Here is a 19,452-nt window from a genome sequence, read left to right as displayed (position 1 = left end):
ATACCTGCTGTGTTGTGGGAGCCAGTGCCAGAGGTGAGGAAAAGAATCAGAAGTGGAAGCTCCTGGTGTCAGCCCCTGGCTTGGAAACATCCAATTTACCAACACGACTGCAGCCCTCTGTGATGGTTTGGGAGTTCCCCACCCTCCCTACTCTTATGAAATCACCCAGACTAGACTCAGCTGGGTGGAAGTTAAGGAACAAAGCTTTACATTCACAGCTGAGCACAATATACAAGCAGATAGTTACAATACATACAGCTAAATACAGCAATATGCAAGTTAAAGGTAATACAGAAACACCACAGCCCTCCCAGGAACCAGAGTCCCCAGAAGGGGCTCCCAACCACCCTTCCAGCTTCTTTCCATGCCTTTACTTTATCCCAGAGTCTGCCTTATGTGCAAGGTGAGTTTGGAGGATCAGCATGGGGGGTTAGAAGCAGGATTAGTCACACAGAAGCAGCCCAGGGAGAAACACAGACTGACAGACAGAGACACACACTCTGTCTTACGTGTTTGTGTTCTCCCCTGGCACGCCTTGAGACTGTGTCCCCTTGTTCTTCCTAACACCCAGTCTGAATCTACCCTTTCGAATCCTAGAATCATTTAGACTGGAAAAGACCTTTAAGATCCTCACGTTGAACCCTTAACCAAGCACAGTGTCCTCCTTTCAGAAGCTCTTTGGGGTGCATTTCATGCAGGAATGGGCCTGCTGCAGAGTCCACAGCAGCAGAGCAGAGAAATGGCAGCTGCTCAGCGAAATGGCTGCTCTTGTGCATGGGGTCTCCCTTCTCTCCAGCCAGCTCTGAAGAGGTTTGTTGCCAGGAGCAACTTGTCTGCATTACTTGGTGACAGGGTAATTGCTCTGCCTGCCTCGACACCTGGGCTCCTCTGGAGGCTCTTCCATGCTCACAGCTCTGCTGTCTCTGCAGAGCTGAATAACTGCAACGCACAACACGAGCCTAGGCTATGAACTGAAGGTGATGTCAGGGCAGCAGTGCATCAAATACCTCTCTAGATAAAGCCAGACACAGAACTGCACTGCTTGGTGCCCTTTTGCTGCTTCTTTGGAGTATCACCGTGCAATGGAAAAGCTGGAGGGAAGAACAGAGGCAGTGGTGCTGTCCTTCTCCTTCTCTTTCACAGAATCATAGAATCAAAGAATGGCAGGGGCTGGAAGGGACCTCCAAAGCTCATCCACTCCAACCCCCCTGCCAGAGCAGCATCACCTACAGCAGGTCACACAGGAACACATACAGGCAGCTCTTGAATATCTCCAGAGAGGGAGACTCTACAACCCCCCTGGGCAGCCTGTGCCAGGGTTCTGTCACCCTCACAGGGAAAAAATTCCTCCTCATGTTTAAATGAAACCTCCTATGCCTCAGCTTGCACCCATTGCCCCTTGTGCTGTCACTGGGCATCACCCAGCAGAGCCTGCCCCCAGCCTCCTGCCACTCACCTGCACATCCTTAGCAACATTGATGGGATCATTGACGGTTTAGGTTGGAAGGGACCTCAAAGGTCCAGTTCCAACCCTCTGCCATAGGCAGGAACACCTGGCACTAGAACAGGTCGCTTGAGGCCTCATCCAACCTGGCCTTGAACACCTCCCTGGGCAACCTGTGCCAGTGTCTCACCACCCTCACTGCAAACAATTTCTTCCTAACATCCACTTTCAATCTCCCCTCTGCCAGTTCAAACCCTTTCCTCCTCATCCTGGCATTAAAGGACCTTGTCAATAGTCCCTCCCCAGCCCTCCTGTAGCCCCCTTCAGATATTGGAAGGCCACTGCAAGATCTCCTCAAAGCCTTCACTTCTCCAGCCTGATGTGTTCTCAGTGCCTGTGGTTTTAGCGGCATTAAAGGAGGCTGAGGCAGAACAGAGATAACATTTTTGCTCTAGTTTTAAATCCTGCTACATCAGGTCAGTCAACTTTTAAGCTCCCACAGCTCCTGGCATTTAGTATCTTAGACTTGCTTCCTCATTTGCAACCCAAGCTGTTGTTATTGGCCTCTAGGTCAGCCAGGAACACAGCATCACAGAAACATCCAGGTTGGCAAAGACCCTCAGGATCACCAAGTCCAACTTACTGCCTTCAGTTTTGGGCTCCCCAGTTGAAGGGTGACAGGGATCTTCTGGAGAGGATCCAGTGGAGGGCTACAAGGATGCTGAGGGGACTGGAGCACTGCCTGATGAGGAGAGGCTGAGGGACCTGGGGCTGCTTAGTCTGGAGAAGAGAAGACTGAGAGGGGATTTGATCAATGTTTATAAACATCTGAGGGCTGGAGGTCAGGAGGGGGGGACAGGCTCTGCTCACTGCTGCCTGGGATAGGACAAGCAGCAATGGATGGAAGCTGCAGCACAGGAGGTTCCAGCTCAACACAAGGGGAAACTTCTTTCCTGTAAGGGTCCCAGAGCCCTGGCACAGGCTGCCCGGAGAGGTTGTGGAGTCTCCTTCTCTGGAGCCTTTCAAGGCCTGTCTGGATGTGTGCCTGTGTGCCCTGAGCTAGATTGTATGGCCCTGCTCTGGCAGAGGGGGATGGACTCAATGATCTCTTAGGGTCCCTTCCAACCCCTGCCATCCTGTGACCCGTGGTGTGCTCCCCACAGGTCAGTGTGAAGGGAGCCAATCCAGGGAGCAGAGACGCTCCTGGACTCGCTGCCTACTCCTGCTGTTGGGCTCTGGGCTTACTGCTGTTGTGATCAGCAGGACCCTCCAGCAACTCCTTCCCTCAGGCTGCTGTCACACAATAAATTAGTGGCTCTGGATTAACCCCCAGGAGACTGAATGGGTATATAGCCCAGCTGCTAATGTGACAGGTTATGCTTTTGAGATGCTTTCTCTGCAGAACAAACAGGGCACAATGCAGGCAGTGGGGTGCAAGCCTCTCACTCACTTCTTTTCCCCAGTATGTATCCAGCCTGACAGGATCTCCATCCCCAGTGGTGTAGATTGTTGTCTGATCCCCTTCAATGGTTGGTTTTGTGGAGCATGCTGAAAAGAAAGCTGCTCTATAGACCAGTGATGCCCTCACATTTCATTTTGACCTCTCCTGACCTGAGGTGGATTTGAATCTACAACTGACAGGGCTCAGTATCCTGTTACTAATCTCCTGAGCCACCCAGTTGCCCCATAAATCTGTAAGTGATATGTTTAACAAAGTGGAGATTAACACAACACTGCCAGGGTAGAATGAAGACATAGTCATGTCTTGAACCAGAGCTGGTTCACGTTACACTTCTGGAGGTGGAGCTGAATGTCAGCATCTTGCTTGGGACTTCATAAACATTGCTTCATTTCATCTTTTGAAATATCAACCCAGATTTATGCTTTTGGTTGGCATAGTGCAAAGCTGAGAGCCTTGGGGCTGTTAAGCCTGCAGAAAAGCAGTCCCAGAGGGGATCTGATCAATGCTCAGCAAGAGATAAAATACCTGTGGGGGGCAAGGGGATGGGGTCAGACTAATGTCGGTGGTGCCCAGTGCCAGGACAAGGGGCAATGGGCACAAACTGGAACCAAGGAGGTTGCCTGTGAAGATGAGGAGGAAGTTGCTTGGTGTGAGGGTGCTGGAGGCCTGCAGCAGGCTGCCCAGAGAGGCTGTGGAGTCTCCTTCTCTGGAGAGCTTCCAACCCCACCTGGCCATTGTGCTGCTGGGCAAGCTGCTGTGGGTGCCCTGCTTTAGAAGGGGGTTTTGACTGGATGATCTCCAGAGGTCCCTTCTAATCTCCATCATGTTGGAATTCTGAGATTATCAATACTGATGATCAGCACCCATGGAATGAATTGGTCTGACTCCTTTCCCACTGCTGCTTTAGGAAGCTATCTGAGGATGGGGTTTACTACCTTATTTTCTGCCTATGAAATGTTTTGTTTTGGTAGAAGAAAACTGCAGTATCCTTTAAATAACAAAGTACCTGGAATTTAAAACCACTTTAAAATACTGCTTATGTACAAACCAGGCAATAAAAGCATTGTCACCTCCTTAACTGCTGGAGTGGGTCCAGAGGAGGCCACAGAGATGATGAGAACCTCCCCTGTGGGGACTGGCTGAGAGAGTTGGGGCTGTTCAGCCTGGAGAAGACAAGGCTCTGGGGACACCTTAGAGCAGCCTTCCTTGTGGTGATAGGCTGAGAGGAAATGGGTTTTAGCTGGAAGAGAGGAGATTTAGACTGGAGATTAGGAAAGAATTCTTCCCAGTGAGGGTGGTGAGACACTGGAACAGGCTGCCCAGGGAGGATTTGGATGCCTCCTCCTTTGAAGTGTTCAATGCCAAGTTTGGATAAGGCCTTGATCAACCTGGTCTGGTGGAAGGTGTCCCTGCCCATGGCAGAAGGGGTGGAACTAGATAATCTTGAAGGTCTCTGACAACCCAACCCATTCTGTGAATCTATGAATTATGTTTAAATGGAATTTCCTATGTTCAAATTTGTGTCTGTTGCCTCTTAACCTGTCACTGGGAACCACCTACAGTGAACAAGAGACATCTTTTGTTGTAACACCACTGTGTGTTACCACAGAAACAATGAGGTGGAAAAAGCCCCTCAGGATCACCAAGTCCAACCCATATCCCTACTCTACAAGGTGCACCCTAAACCATATACCCCCAGGCCCAACAGCCAAACAACTTCTAACACACCCAGGGCTGGTGACTCCACCACCTCCCTGGGCAGCTCTTTCCAGTCTCTGACCACTCTTTCCCTGACAAACCTTTTCCTAATGTCCAGTCTAAACCTACCCAGTGGCTGCTTGAGGTCATTCTCCCTTGTTCTATCACTAATGACCTGTGAGCAGAGCCCAGCAGCAGCCTCTCCACAATGTCTCTTCATGTAGCTGTAGGCAGCAATGAGGTCTGCCCTCAGCCTCCTCTGTTTCACAATAACCATCTCCACCTCCCTCAGTCTCTCCTCATCAGATTTATTCCCCAGGCCCTTCCTCAGCTTCATTGCCCTCCTCTGCATTGGCTCCAGCACCTCCACATCCCTCTTGTAATGAGGTGCCCAAAACTGAGCATAACACTCGAGGTGTGACCTCACCAGAGCAGAGTCCAAGGGGACAACAACCTCCCTGCTCCTGCTGGCTTCAGCATTTCTAATCCCAGCCAGGATGCCACTGGCTTTCTTGGCCACCTGGGCACACTGCTGCCTCACATTCAGTTGCCTGTCCATTACAACCCCCAGGTCTGTTTATGAGCTGGTGCACTACAAGTATAGATAGCTACATAGATTTTTACATCCTCCAACTGCCTTCTGTGCTGCCCTCACTAGTTTCCAGTGTCTCCAAGGACAGCTGCTCAGCTATTTGCAGTACACAGCAAAGCATTAAAAAAAGGCCAGATGAACTTTCCTCAGCAATAATCTGTTCCAAAAATCTCCTAAGTGAACAATACAACATCTGAAAGCTCTTGGAGAAGTTGCAGCATTATCCACATCTCACTGTTTGGCCTAAATACAGCAATTCAAGCAATTCAGGGGAACTCTGGAGCCAAGAAAAGAGATTACAACCAGAGAAAAATCCAACTTCTCTTACCAGCTTTGCTAAAAATATTCCCTAACCCAGTTACCCCAATTCAGAGAACAGTCTCCTGCACATCCTTTGCTAAGTGAAAGAATAATGCAGCAGGCAGAATCGTGCTGGTGAAGCAGAGATTCGGCTTTCCCCAATGTGACTTTACAAGTCAATTTTCACCCCTCAGAACCAGAGGTCATCCTTATCTCCCAGGCTGTCACAAGCACAGTTAAACACAAAAGGCAGTATCTAAAGCAGGTCAGGAGTGCTTTGGTCAGGAGTCCAGAGCAGGTTGTTGCAAGCCCTTGGACCATTTGACACACAACAAAATGTGGGTTTCAGTATCAGATCCTCTTCAAGCAATAGAAATGTTTAACAACAGCTTCAAATCAACCACAGCTCCTCAACAGAAGAAGGGGACACACTCTCAAGTTGTGCCAGGGGAGGTCTAGGCTGGATGTTAGGAGGAAGTTGTTGCCAGAGAGAGTGATTGGCATTGGAATGGGCTGCCCAGGGAGGTGGTGGAGTTGCTGTCCCTGGAGGTGTTGAAGCAAAGCCTGGCTTGGGCACTTAGTGCCATGGTCTGATTCATTGTCTAGGGCTGGGTGCTAGGTTGGACTGGATGACCTTGGAGGTCTCTTCCAACCTGGTTGATTCTATGATTCTAAAAATCCTACTGCTCCTTGACCCAGAAGAGTCTCTTCCAGCAGCCAAGGGCATCTCCTATCCATCATTAGAAGTAGGTAGTGAGGAAGATTTCTTTTAGCAGAGTGAAGCACTGGGAAAAAAAATGAACCACTTTTAGCAAAGACATCTAAGAGGACTACTATTAAATATTTAAGTCCTCAGCTCAGAATGCTCATTTCTCATGGGGGAAAAAAATTTCCAACATTCCTAGTTTCAATTAGACTCCATCTCATAATTGGAAAATATGCACTTTCAGAAGCTGTCTTGGGACCAATTATCAATATTCTAACAGGAATCTGATAACAACAACAACAACAACAACATCTACTTCCAGGGCATGCCATAGAAAGTCAAGATCCAAAATGGTCATAAATATATATATGTGATAGGTTGGACTGGATGATGACAGGCAGGAATGGATGATCTTGGAGGTCTCTTCCAACCTGGATGAGAGGCCTGGAACACAAAACCTATGAGGAGAGGCTGAGGGAGCTGGGGTTGTTTAGCCTGAAGGAGGCTCAGGGGTGACCTCATTGCTGTCTACCACTACCTGAAGGGACATTGTAGCCAGGTGGGGGGTGGCCTCTTCTCCCAGGCAAGCAGCAACAGAACAAGGGGACACAGTCTCAAGTTGTGCCAGGGGAGGTCTAGGCTGGATGTTAGGAGGAAGTTCTTCCCAGAGAGAGTGATTGGCATTGGAATGGGCTGCCCAGGGAGGTGGTGGAGGCACCGTCCCTGTAGGTGTTGAAGCAAAGCCTGGGTGAGGCACTTAGTGCCATGGTCTGGTTGGTTGGGCAGGACTGGGTGCTAGGTTGGACTGGATGATTCTGGAGGTCTCTTCCAACCTGGCTGATTCTATGATTCTATTCTGTATAGCAATGCTTTGGCTCTCTCCAACAGACAAATAGAGTGAGGAGTCTATCAGAAATACCTGCAATTCTACATCTTTAAGATGCCCAAGGATCCCATCAGGGATAAAGGATATTTTGCTGTTGTGTTGGTTTGAGGGGTTTTTCTTTAAGCATGCAAGATTTTCATACTTGAAAGCCAAATAAAGTTGACCAAAGGTGTTTTTCCCAGTTCACAAAGCTATCATAGAACCACAGAATGTCAGGGGCTGGAAGAAACCTCCAAAGATCATCTGGCCAGCTCCCCTGCCAGAGCAGCATCACCTAGAGCAGATCACACATCCAGATGGTTCTTGAATATCTCCAGAGAGGGAGACTCCACAAACCCCCTGAGTTCCAGTCTGTTCCAGTGCTCTGTCACCCTCACAGGGGAAAAAATATTTCTCAGGTTCACATGGAATCTCCTATGCCTCTGCTTCCAACCATTGCCCCTTGCCCTGACATTGGGCAACACCCAGTAGAGCCTGGTCCCAGCCTCCTGGTACTCACCTTTACATCTTGATAAACATGAATGAGGTCACCCCTGAGTCTCCTCCTCTCCAAGCTAAAAAGCCCCAGCTCCTCAGCCTCTCCTCATTAGGAAGATGTTCAACTTCACTCTCCCCAATGGAAGGAAAACCCCACCCTTAAGAAAACACAGTTGTGAGATCTGCAGGTGTTGCAGCTCTGCAGCTTACTCTGATATGCTGCTTCCAGAGTCAGAAATGTGTGTCAGTGCCTGGAGACACATGGCAAACAAGCAAATGGAAGAAAAGAGATCCCAAGGTGAGTCATTTGAATGATAACAGGAAGGAGACCAAAGATAACAAGAAGACTGTCAGCAGCCTAGTCAAAAACTGTCAAAGCAAAACTAAACAATCTCTAAGCAATCCCTAACCCTAAGCATCTGTTTTTGTGGAAGCATCCTTACCCCAATCCTCAAAATGCTACTCCAGAGCAAAGCATGTTTAATATTAAAGACTTCCAAGTGGCACCTCATCCTTCATTTTGTCTTTCCTAACAGCTTTTATTCTTCTGGCACAGTTTGAAGCCCTGGAACAGTTTGTGGAGATGTAAGCACACATCGATCCCTTATTGCACGCTAAGCCTTCATTTAGGGCAGGAAGCTTCAGGAGAAATCATCTCCAATGATGCAGAAAGAAAAAAAAAGGTACTCTCAGACTTCCCCAACTGCTGATGAATTGAACTGCACCAGACTCAAGAGCCATTTGCAAAACTAAACCCAAACAGCAGTGACTAAGTACTGCGTCTCAAGGGAAGGAAACAAAGACAGCATCAAGATGGAAGGAGCTGTGGATGCTGAATGGTCTGCCCTAAGCCAAAAGCATCCAGCAAGAGCTGCCAGAAGGAAAAACACAACACCAAGAGAGGCACAAGGCTACATTTTCCAGTTATTTAACAACCCTTCTTGTACAAATATATCATCTTTCTTTCAAGTTTCCAAGCTTTAAGTAGGAATCTTGCATTGAAAGAAGCATGGCCAGCAGGTAAAGGGAGGGAATTCTCCTCCTCTGCTCTGCTCTTCTGAGATCCTACCTAGAGTGCTGTGTCCAGCTCTGGAGGCCCCAACACAAGAAGGATATAGAACTTTCAGAGCAGGTCTAGAGGAAGCCATAAAGATGATCAGAAGGCTGGAGAACCTCTGCTATGGGGACAGGTTGAGAGAGGTTGCTCAGTGTGGAGAATGCTCCAGGAAGACCTTAGAGCAGCCTTCCAGTATTGGAAGGGGACTCCAGGAAAGCTAGAGAGGGACTTTTTTTGCAGAGGCATGACAGGATGAGTGGTGATGGCTTCAAACTAGAAGAAGCTGGATTTGGATTAGACATTAGGAAATAAATTCTTCCTTGTGATGGCAGTGAGGCACTGAAAGAGGTTGCCAGAGCAGCTGTGGAGGCTCTAAACCTGGAAGTGTTCAAGGGCAGGTTAGATGGGCCCCTGAGCAACCTGGTCATAGAATCATAGAATCAACCAGGTTGGAAGAGAGCTCCAAGCTCAGCCAGTCAAACCTTGCACCCAGCCCTGGCCAATCAACCAGACCATGGCACTAAGAGCCTCATCCAGGCTTTGCTTCAACACCGACCTGGGCAGCCCATTCCAATGCCAATCACTCTCTCTGACAACAACTTCCTCCTAACATCCAGCCTAGACCTCCCTGCCACAACTTGAGACTCTGTCCCCTTGTTCTGTTGCTGCTTGCCTGGCAGAAGAGCCCAACCCCACCTGGCTACAGCCTTCCTTCAAGTAGCTGCAGACAGCAATGAGGTCACCCCTGAGCCTCCTAGTGCAAGGTGTCCCTGCCCATGACATGTGGGTTGGAACTAGATGGTTTTTAAGGTCCCTTCCAACTCAAACCCTTCTGATTTTATGGATCCATGTTTAATTTTGGCAGAATAGGTAAGGAAAATGAATGCATTTTCAGAGGAACACATCTAAATGGGGTTAGAAAAAGATAAAAAAAGCCTTCAATGTGCCTGAGAAAACATAAACAGGAAACTGCTTCTGCTGAAAAAATAATAAGCTTTGTATTTTCAGTAAATCATCTTTCTAGCACCACCACCAATAAAGAGAAGCTCTTTTCACACCTGATTTGTCACTGCATTTTGAGAAAACAGAAAATCACACACAAGTACAGCTTCATCCAAGCAGCACATATTGATCCATGATGAATAACTGTCCCTCTCTCTCTTCCTGGAGAAGAACAGCAGAGGATTAGAAAAGAATCAAGCAGCAGCACCCCCCTCCAAGCCACACAGTCCCTGCAGAAGTGACCAGGCTCCCTCCAACCTACCAAACTGTCAAGCAGAATTTAACAAAACAGAGTTTTTTGCTTCAAATCTCAACTGGAAGAGAACTATTTCTGTCTCAGGAGCATCTTGGGAGATGGGTTGGGTGGTAACAGAATGCCAGGAGCAAAAGTGGCTGTCACACACACTGACAGCTGCAGTGCAGCCTGGGGGAACCCCTCTGAGCATCACCAAACCAGGGGCTCAGGCAGCTGTGAGGGCATGGCTCCAACAAGCCACTCATTGCTCACCAAACAGCAGCACATCATGTACAGGGGGACACTCCAGGGTTCAAAGCTCTCTTGAGCCAAAGCCCTACACTGCATCCTTGGAGAAACTGCCTCCTTATGCCACACTGACCCAGCCCAGGTGTGACTGGAAAGCTGTCTGGTGGAAAGGGATCTGGGGGCTGTAATTGACAAGAAAGTGAATATGAGGCAGCAGTGTGCCCAGGTGGCCAAGGAAGCCAGTGGCATCCTGGCTGGGATTAGAAATGCTGTGGCCAGAAGGAGCAGAGAGGTAACTGTCCTCTTAGACTCTGCTCTAGTGGGGTCACACCTCGAGTGTTATGCTTAGTTTTGGGCACCTCATTACAAGAGGGATGTGGAGGTACTGGAGCCAATGCAGAGGAGGGCAATGAAGCTGAGGAAGGGTCTGGGGAATAAATCTGATGAGGAGTGACTGAAGGAGCTGGGGATGGTTAGTGTGAAACAGGAGGCTGAGGGCAGACCTCATTGCTGTCTACAGCTACCTGAAGGGACATTGTGGAGAGGCTGCTGCTGGGCTCTGCTCACAGGTCATTAGTGATAGAACAAGGGAGAATGACCTCAAGCAGCCACTAGGTAGGTTTAGACTGGACATTAGGAAAAGCTTTTTCAGGGAAAGAGTGGTCAGAGACTGGAAAGAGCTGCCCAGGGAGGTGGTGGAGTCACCAGCCCTGGGTGTGTTTAGAAGTTGTTTGGCTGTTGGGCCTGGGGGTATATGGTTTAGGGTGCACCTTGTAGAGTAGGGATATGGGTTGGACTTGGTGATCCTGGGGGGCTTTTCCAGCCTGAATGGTTCTGAGATGAGATTAGGCAGATGCAAAGGCTGATGGTGGAGAAAGAGAATGTTTGAGGTTTGGAGAAGCTCAGACACATTGATGCAAATCCTTATCAAGAGAAATATTTTTTCCATTGACATTCCTTATGGGAGTGATATTGTACATCAGATTTGCTTCAGGACTTTATGGGAGTATCACTGTGTCAGGAGAGAAATTCATTTTGTTTCCTGAGAACTGGATCCAGGACAGTTGCTGTCTTTAGACAGAACCAAAAATCTACTGTGCTGGTCATCTCCTCAGTCCTGTTATTTTAGCCTTCCACACAAGCTCCTGGAAACAAACATGAAGCACAGCAATATGCCTTAGAACACCACTGCTCTTTAAACACCAAGCAACCAAGCAGATCTCTGGATGGCTATCACACCAGTTCTCTAGTAGACTAAACAGTCTCTTCTGTAGGGCACCGAAAAACTACCCAGATCCAGTGGAATCATCTTGGATTTGCTGTTTCAAAGAAAAACCCAGCAACATGCTATGATCTACAGGCTTCTGCTTCCTCCTGAGACACTCCCTAGCTTAAGCTACTGGGAAAAAAAAACCTCAAGTGCCAGATCTGTCAGTCTTGTGCTGCTGCTGCTGCTCTGGAAATAGTCTGACCTGAAAGCAGCATAGCCCAAAGCCACAGGGGAATGAGCATGGCACACCATGGCTCAGCTCATCCACAAAACAGGAAAATGCAGCACGTTAGAGTCCCTGCAAACAGCAAATATCTTGAGGGGTAGGAGGATTAGCAAAGGCTTTGAAAGAAACAGCTCCCACAAAGGTGTTTATGAGGTCTTGGTGTCTTTATCATCTCCATGTAAAAGTCACACTGAGCTAAGCCAGCTACCTGTGCTCTCACCACAGTCAGTTGCAAAAGCTTTCACACAAAACTTGCTCAGTCTTCACCAGAATACATGAGAGAGGCAAGAAAACACACCCAAGAAGCTGGGAGACAAAGCAAGTCTTAGCTTCCCTGCTAGGAAAATGGCAGGCTGCACACGTCATGTTTCACATCAAGACAGAAGCCCCACCTCACTTCACATCCTACATCAAACCAGCATGAGCTTGTTATAGAGAAGACATGAGGAAACCCTTCTGAAGCAGAACTGTTGTGCATATCCCAGGAGAGATGGAGACCTGGCTTTTGTTAGGGGGACAAAAAGCCACACAGCATCGAGAATCACTTTGGTTGGAAAAGATCATTGAGTCCAACCAGCCACCTAACACCACCATGGCCATCAAACCATGGCCCAGATCCATTTATTTTGTTCAAGCTGATCATTTATCTCCTACCAGAGTGGGATTTTTCAGGGCTGCCTTAAGCAGAGTGACAACTTAACAGCATACAAACACCTCTGCACAGGAGGGACTTCAGACCATATCTCCTTTTCATTAGCACAAACTCTGTCGACTTCACTGACATGCACAAAATAAAAGGTAAAGCAAAACACAGCCAAATATTCCAGGGGTGGAAAAGAGTGAAAATCTCTCCCTAAGACATTCCAAAACAGAATGACCAGAAGGCATTAAAATAAAACCACCACAGCCCTGCTTAGATTCCACCCACCTACTGCAAAGGAATCAGCCCTCAATTTTTGGTTTGCTTTACTTCATGGAACACGTTTTCCTTCATGGAATGTCACTGCAAACCAGCAGTGATCACTGCATTGTAGCTGAGTATCAGGTGATGGTTTTCTTTGGTTTTAAGCACAACAGTTATGTGGAACATTTTACAGATGAAAGAACAGGATTTTTCCCTCTGTGAATATAGCTCAATCCTCAGAGACCCTCCCATGTACCCTGCAGCTCTCTGCTGGTTTTCCCACAGGCAGTTTGCCCAGAGAGTTGGCACAGAGCTACTGCAAGCCCCCAGCACAGGCAGCGAGGGGCTGAGAAAGGCTCTGTGCTGCTTGCCTGCCACCGGGCACACAGCAGAGAACTGCAGCGCTCAGCAGCTCCTGCTAAGCCAGGCTTCACACATCCCCTCATGCCACAGCTCAGGAAGCAGCTGACAACCAGAATGAAGAGGTTTTTATCCCCTTTCTGATCATGCTAACATGAGGTTTCCACGCTGGCTAAAAGATTTGGTTTAGAAATTCTCTTTTGCAAACAGCAGACATTTGTCTGAAAAATCAGTGTCAGATCAGCCTTGCACTAGAAGAGAAGCAGTCACTGTGGGCTGCACAAGAAAAGGAGGTGAAAATAAATACTGTCTCCTTCACCACTAAATATCTCACAGCATGGGAAGGAGGAAAATCACAGAATCATAGAAACATCCCAAGTCCAACCTAGAACCCTACTCTACAAGATTCACCTTAAACCATTTCCCCAAGCACCACATCCAAACCACCCTGAAACCCATCAGAAAAGTATCCTCAGAGGGAGCCTTCCACCAGGTGATAAGCCTCTCTGCACTCTTCCTTTGCAGATGGCTCAGGAATCAGTGTTCAGAGGAACGGGGAGAAGCGTGGAAAAACCACGTGCCGGAAGACTTGCCTCAGTTGCTTACTCCAGCAAACAGCTCTGTGCTCTCCAACAAGCCCACAAGAAAAATACATTTTTAGGTATGTCAGCCAACACAATCAATTGCAGAGTCACCTTGAGGTTGCAGAGGAGCAGAAAGATAAAATGAAGCTGCAGTCAGCGGAGAGCATTGGGTGGCTAACCGCAAAAAGCAAGCGATGGATTTACCACCCTCACCTTTTCCTGCCATGGCTAAAGGTGCTTCTAAGAGGCTTTTAGATGTTAAACTTTAAGGCAGACTTGAAATAGGAAGGTCTGAAAGGAAAAATTAAGGTAAGCCATTGGAATCATAGAATCAGTCAGGGTTGAAAGGGATCGCAAGGATCAGCCAGTTCCAGCTCCCCTGCCATGCCCAGGGATACCCTACCCTAGAGCAGGCTGCACACAGCCTCAGCCAGCCTGGCCTGAAACACCTCCAGCCATGGGGCCTCAACCACCTCCCTGGGCAACCCAGTCCAGGCTCTCACCACTCTCATGCTCAACATCTTCCTCCTCACATCCAGGCTGAATCTCCCCAGCTCCAGCTTTGCTCCATTCCCCCAGTCCTGCCACTCCCTGATAGACTAAAAAGTCCCTCCCCTGCTTTTTTGTAGTCCCCCTCCAGACACTGGAAGGCCACAAGAAGGTCACTTCAGAGCCTCCTCTTCTCCAGACTAAGTAGCCCTAACTCTTTCAGTCTGTCCTTATAGGAGAGGTGCTCCAGCCCTCTGAGCATCCTCATGGTCCTTCTCTGCTCCAGTATCTCCTCATCAAATAGGGGCTGCAGAAGTGGATGCAGTACTCCAGGTGAGGTCTCAGCAGAGCACAGCAGAGGGGGAGAATCACCTCCCTGGCCCTGCTGGCCACACTTCTGCTGCAGCCCAGGCTCTGCCTGGCTTTCTGAGCTGCAAGTGCACACTGCTGGCTCATGTTGAGCTTCTCGCCCACCAGCACCCCCAGATCCCTCTCCTCAGGGCTGCTCTCCAGCCAGTCCCTGCCCAGCCTGCATTTGTGCTTGGGTTTGCCTAGACCCAGATGCAGGACCTCCATGCTTCACTGCTTTGTATGTGCAGTGCACTTGATGGATGGAAGAGGCCAGAATATAAGATGCTGGATCAAATCCCAACTCAGGTCTAACAGAGCTAGGACTTGCCCTCGGACCTCCTTGACAAGGAGCTCTGAGCTACACAACCACAAGCATCACAGAGATACAGCTTTAGCCCTGGCATGAAAGATACCTTGGGGAAACTCAAGCCTAAGTTGTTAAACTTCTTTCATTGCTGTTTGTTTTCAACAAATACAGACTCAAGACATTTAAGTTTTTGTTGGAAAATTTGCTCAGGGCCCCAGGGATGTAGAATGGGAGATGGTGATGAGCAACTGAGAAACAAATCTCCCCCACAGTTGTTTGCTGGGAAAGAAAAGCAAATTTATTCAGGCCTACTGGCCAGGGGGGAAGGGCAAAATTAGGTTTTTCTTTTAAATCATTTACATTTTATTTTTTTCTTACATGATGACAGAATTCCATGGAGAGACTTTGATGGTTTTGTCCTTTTAAATGTTAGCAGAACTTTTTTCTTTCCAATATTTTATGGCCCAAGAGTAAAAGCTGCATTGCAGTAGTTTTTAGTTTAGTTTTACAACAGCTTTTGGGGAAAAAAAAAAAGGTGCTTGGTTCTGCTTTATTTTTGCTTTCTGTGTTTCTGAGAGCCTTTGAAGGCTAAAATTTTGCTTTTCCAAAAGGAAGTCTACTCTGGTAGTGGCTTCCTCCAGAATTGAGATTCCTTGTCCCTTCAGGCATTGTTTGTTGGAGCTAAGGAGCCACCCTAAGCCGGTAAAAGGCAGCCAGCAGTAACACTTTCTACCAACACACCGCAGTGACATCCTCTGTAGATCAAGTTACAGCAAAGCTCAGGGAGCACAGTACAGAGAATAAAAAGAGGACAAAGACTGGGGGAAGATTTTTCTTCTTCATTTACACTTCCAAGACTACAAACACCCTCACAGCACCTCAGCAGGATGGTTTCTCTAGCAAAACAAGCCGCATTTGAAGATGATTGCTCTAGTTAAGACGACTAAAAGACCTGCACGTTGCTCTATGAAAGGAGAGGCAAGATCTAAGCTTCTGATTAGATTTAAGACGGCATTCAACCCCTCAAAATGATCCTGGCAAATTGAATATATACATAGAAAAATCATAGAAACAAGCAGGTTGGAAGAGAGCTCCAAACGCATCCAGCCCAACCTAGCACCCAGCCCTAGACAATCAACCAGACCATGGCACTAAGTGCCTCAGCCAGGCTTGGCTTCAACACCTCCAAGGGATGGCGACTCCATCACCTCCCTGGGCAGCCCATTCCAATGCCAATCACTCTCTCTGACAACAACTTCCTCCTAACATCCAGCCTAGACCTCCCCTGGCACAGCTTGAGCCTGTGTCCCCTTCTTCTGTTGCTGCTTACCTGGCAGAAGAGCCCAACCCCACCTGGCTAAGTATTTCTATAAATAAATACATACATTCTTTGTTTCTCTCCATTTTTTTTTTTAGCTTTCATGGTAGAAAACCAAGAAGCTGTTGTTATTTTGCCTTTTTAACCTCTGCTAAAGGAATTATCTTCCACCTGCAAGATAAAAACACCTTTTACAAAGCATCATAGCTTCTGTTTTCCCAAGCAACAGACACTTTACGTCAAAGTGCATTATACACTTACCCATTTGGATGCAGGGGGGGGAAGGATTCTAAGTTCTACTTGTCATAAAAGGCAGAATTAAGAGATCTATAGTATTTGAATTTACTTGTAGTGTGTCTGAAAGTCAGTTTATTTAAGGTGGGGAGGGGAATTTGCTGAATGGTTGTAGCCAGGTGGGGTTGGTCTCTTCTCCAAGCAACCAGCAACAGAAGGGGACACAGTCTCAAGCTGTGCCAGGGGAGGTCTAAGCTGGATGTTAGGAGGAAGTTGTTGGCAGAGAGAGTGATTGGTACTGGAATGGGCTGCCCAGGGAGGTGGTGGAGTTGCCATCCCTGGAGATGTTGAAGGAAAGCCTGGCTGAGGCACTTAGTGACATGGTCTGTTTGATTGTCTAGGGCTGGGTGCTAGGTTGGACTGGAATGAGCTTGGAGGTCTCTCCCAACCTGCTTGATTCTGTGATTCTGTTCTCCTACATTCGTTTCTGCAACACCCAAAAGATAGTGCTACAGTTACACTTTCATCCCAAGTATTTGTTGACCAAAGACAGCCCTCGGCTGCTGACCTCTCGGTTGGTAACAGATTGTTGTGGGTGTTACAACTTTAGCCTTAGAACAAAGAAAACTAATTCAGCTACACAGAAAGCAATTAATGGAATTAAAGTAAGGAAATGTCAGTCATTTATGCCCACAACCGACTCATTTTTCCCCCCTTATTTTTCCACAGCTATTTTGCAACTTTGATGGGAAAAAAAAAGAGTTTCTGGAGAAACTCGAGATTTTAATAAGAATCCTGACAAATCATAGAAGCAATTGCTCGTTCTTTGGATTAACAATTAGTTTTCAGAGGGCTTTATGGTAGCACAGCGTGGATTATATTATCAGCTTAACCACAGCCTATCGATAAATACAACAAAGCACCAAATGACAGAAGGGTGGGGGTTGGAAGGAACCTCTGGGGAGCATCTAGCCCACCCCTCCTGCTAAAGCAGGCTCACCCAGAAGAAACTGGTCAGATGCCTAACCAAAACTGGGTTTGGGGGCACTGTTCAGCTGGACAGGGTGCTGAGCTATCTTATCTAGACTGAGCTTTCCCAAGAAAGGTCGGATCGGATGAGCCTTGAAGCCCCTTCCAACTTGGCATTCCGCAATTCTACCATTCAAAAACAGAACTCGAGTTCAAGTACAGAGAGCAAACCCAGCCCCAGCAGCCTCCTGAACCCCACCGACACCTCTGCGCTACGGAAAACTCCAGCTGTGAGAAGGACAAGCAAAGGCACTCTCCCGTGCGAGGCTGAGGGATGAGCTGCGCCATGTTCAGCACTCAGCCACCTCCCGGACCTCGGAGGGCCCAGGGGCACCCACGCTTTGTCCACTTCAGCGCCCGGGCTGCTGTGACCAACCCGCCCCCTACAATGCGGGGGGGAACACAAAGCGTGGATGCGCTCTTGCTGCAACGCGAGTGGCGACTTGATGTTAAACTCATCTGTTTAAACGAAAAGGGAAAACCAAAACTTCTCCTCGCTCGGCGCATTTTAACTAACGACGCTTCTGCAGTCGTGTGTGTGTGTGTGTGTGCGTCCCCGCGGTGAGCCGCAGAGACCCAGCGGCAGCCCTGCGGAGCCAGGCATCAGCCCAGGCAGTGTTTCCCTCCCATCATACACAACGGGGAGCATCCCAGGATTTTGGAGCCGGCTCTGTTTCGTCGCGCACCGCCAGTACGCGGAGCCTCGGCGAAGAGGATCCCACCGCGTCCCCCTCCCGCCGCGCACCGGGACAAACTTTCTCCGCGGCGGCTGCCGCAGGGGCGCGGCGGAGGCGCGGCCGGCCGCCCCCGCGGAGCTCCGGCGAGCATGCCCAGTCACCGGCATGACATCAGCGCCGGCAACACCGGCCGCCCCCCGCCCCTGCCCCTCCCCGGGCCCGGCCGGTCACCCCTGCGGGGGGGAGTCCTGACCCCTTGCCCAAGGTGGGAACGGGGAAAACTCCGTCGGAGGGGAACGGGCACCGCGGGCAGAACCGCCGCCGCCCCTCCCTCGCTCCGCCGCAGCGGGAACAATGGGCACGGAGGGGGAAAGCTGCGGCGGGACCGCGGGAGGGATGCTCGACCCGGGGAGGGGGGAAACGGTGCTCGGCCTGGAAGGGGATGCCGGCCCCGCGGGAGGGATGTTTGCTCCCCGGCGCAGGATGCTGGCCTCACGGGAGGGATGCTCGCCCCGTCACGGCCCCGCGCAGGTGGAAGAAAGGTGCAGCGGACTCACCCCAATGACCACGGTCTCGTCGCCCTTGAATTTAGGGATGAATTTATCCCCCCGGAGGATCTCCGCTTCGTTGAGGGGCCGGAACCGGCACATCACTTTGATGCTGCACTCAGCGGGATCCGCCATCTCGGCAGCTCGGGCGGGCGCCGGCCTCAGGGAGCGAGCGGTCGCTCCACCGGGCAGGTGCCGCAGGCGCCCCCTCCCTCAGCCGCCGACCGGGCGGGGCGAGAAGCCGCTCCTCAGAGCCGGCAGCCGCCGCGCTTTCCCGGGTCGGCTCCCCCCCCCCCCCCCCCCACCTCCTCCTTCCGCGGCCAGGCGCGGCTGCGCGGGCGGAGAGGGAGGGGAGGGGCGGTGCGGAAGGGCGCCGAGCCCGCCCGAGCCCCCTGACGGCCCGGGGCTTGGCCCCCTCAGCGCACCGGCAGCGGGGGCTGCCGGGAGGCGTAGTCCGCACGGCGGGCGGCGGCGCCCGCGGCCCGTAACGGTCCCAACGGCTGCCAACGGCTCCCGGGGGCGCCCCTCACAGCGACGCCCCCGCGCCGCGGAGGAAGGAGAGAGAGGGGAGGGCAGGCGGCTCTGCCCGCCAAGTCCTCCTCAGAAAGCAGGGCAGCTCTTCTCCCGCGGTGACCGAGAGGTATGGTGCACGCACTCCTGCCTGGGGGCTGCGCTGCGACTCGCTGCGGTGGCGACGGCAAGCCCCAAGGCAGGGAAGGGGCTTGCACCTGCTGCCGTCAGCTCCGTTTGGTAAGGCTGCGGGTCAGGCCTGCCGCTGCTGCCGCACCCCCAGGTGAAAGGAGGGCCGGAGGAAGAAGGCAGCCCTCTAATCCGGGGGAAGGATGGGTTGTTGCTGGGGCGAGCACGGCAGCACATGCGGTGACGTTACTCTTGTTCTGTGGGAGGCAGAGCTGGGATGCTTTGACCTTGTTAGATTTACAAGAAGTTTGTCACGATGCAGTCTGTGAATCAGCATCTGGGGAAAACAGTGTCTGGAGCCTGCTCCAGCACAGCACGGGCCATGCCCTCCTCCTTCGCTCCCCGACC

At 50.1% G+C, this 19,452-nt stretch overlaps 1 protein-coding gene across 2 annotated transcripts in view; it reads right to left on the bottom strand.

Moving 5' to 3' along the window:
* Window positions 1-18,716, bottom strand: part of KIF5C (kinesin family member 5C) — a 122,796-nt gene extending 104,080 nt beyond the window's left edge. For both annotated transcript variants that reach the window (XM_064154799.1, XM_064154792.1), the window contains exon 1: window positions 18,415-18,716. In XM_064154799.1, the coding sequence (XP_064010869.1) occupies window positions 18,415-18,540 (126 nt within the window). In that variant the 5' untranslated portion in view covers window positions 18,541-18,716. The remainder of the gene's footprint in view (window positions 1-18,414) is intronic.
* Between the last annotated feature and the right edge of the window lie 736 nt (window positions 18,717-19,452).

Source organism: Pogoniulus pusillus, chromosome 2 (genome assembly GCF_015220805.1).
Source record: "Pogoniulus pusillus isolate bPogPus1 chromosome 2, bPogPus1.pri, whole genome shotgun sequence".
NCBI lineage: Eukaryota > Metazoa > Chordata > Aves > Piciformes > Lybiidae > Pogoniulus > Pogoniulus pusillus.
Note: the sequence above shows the minus strand (reverse complement) of the source record. Positions and strands in the feature narration are given on the sequence as shown.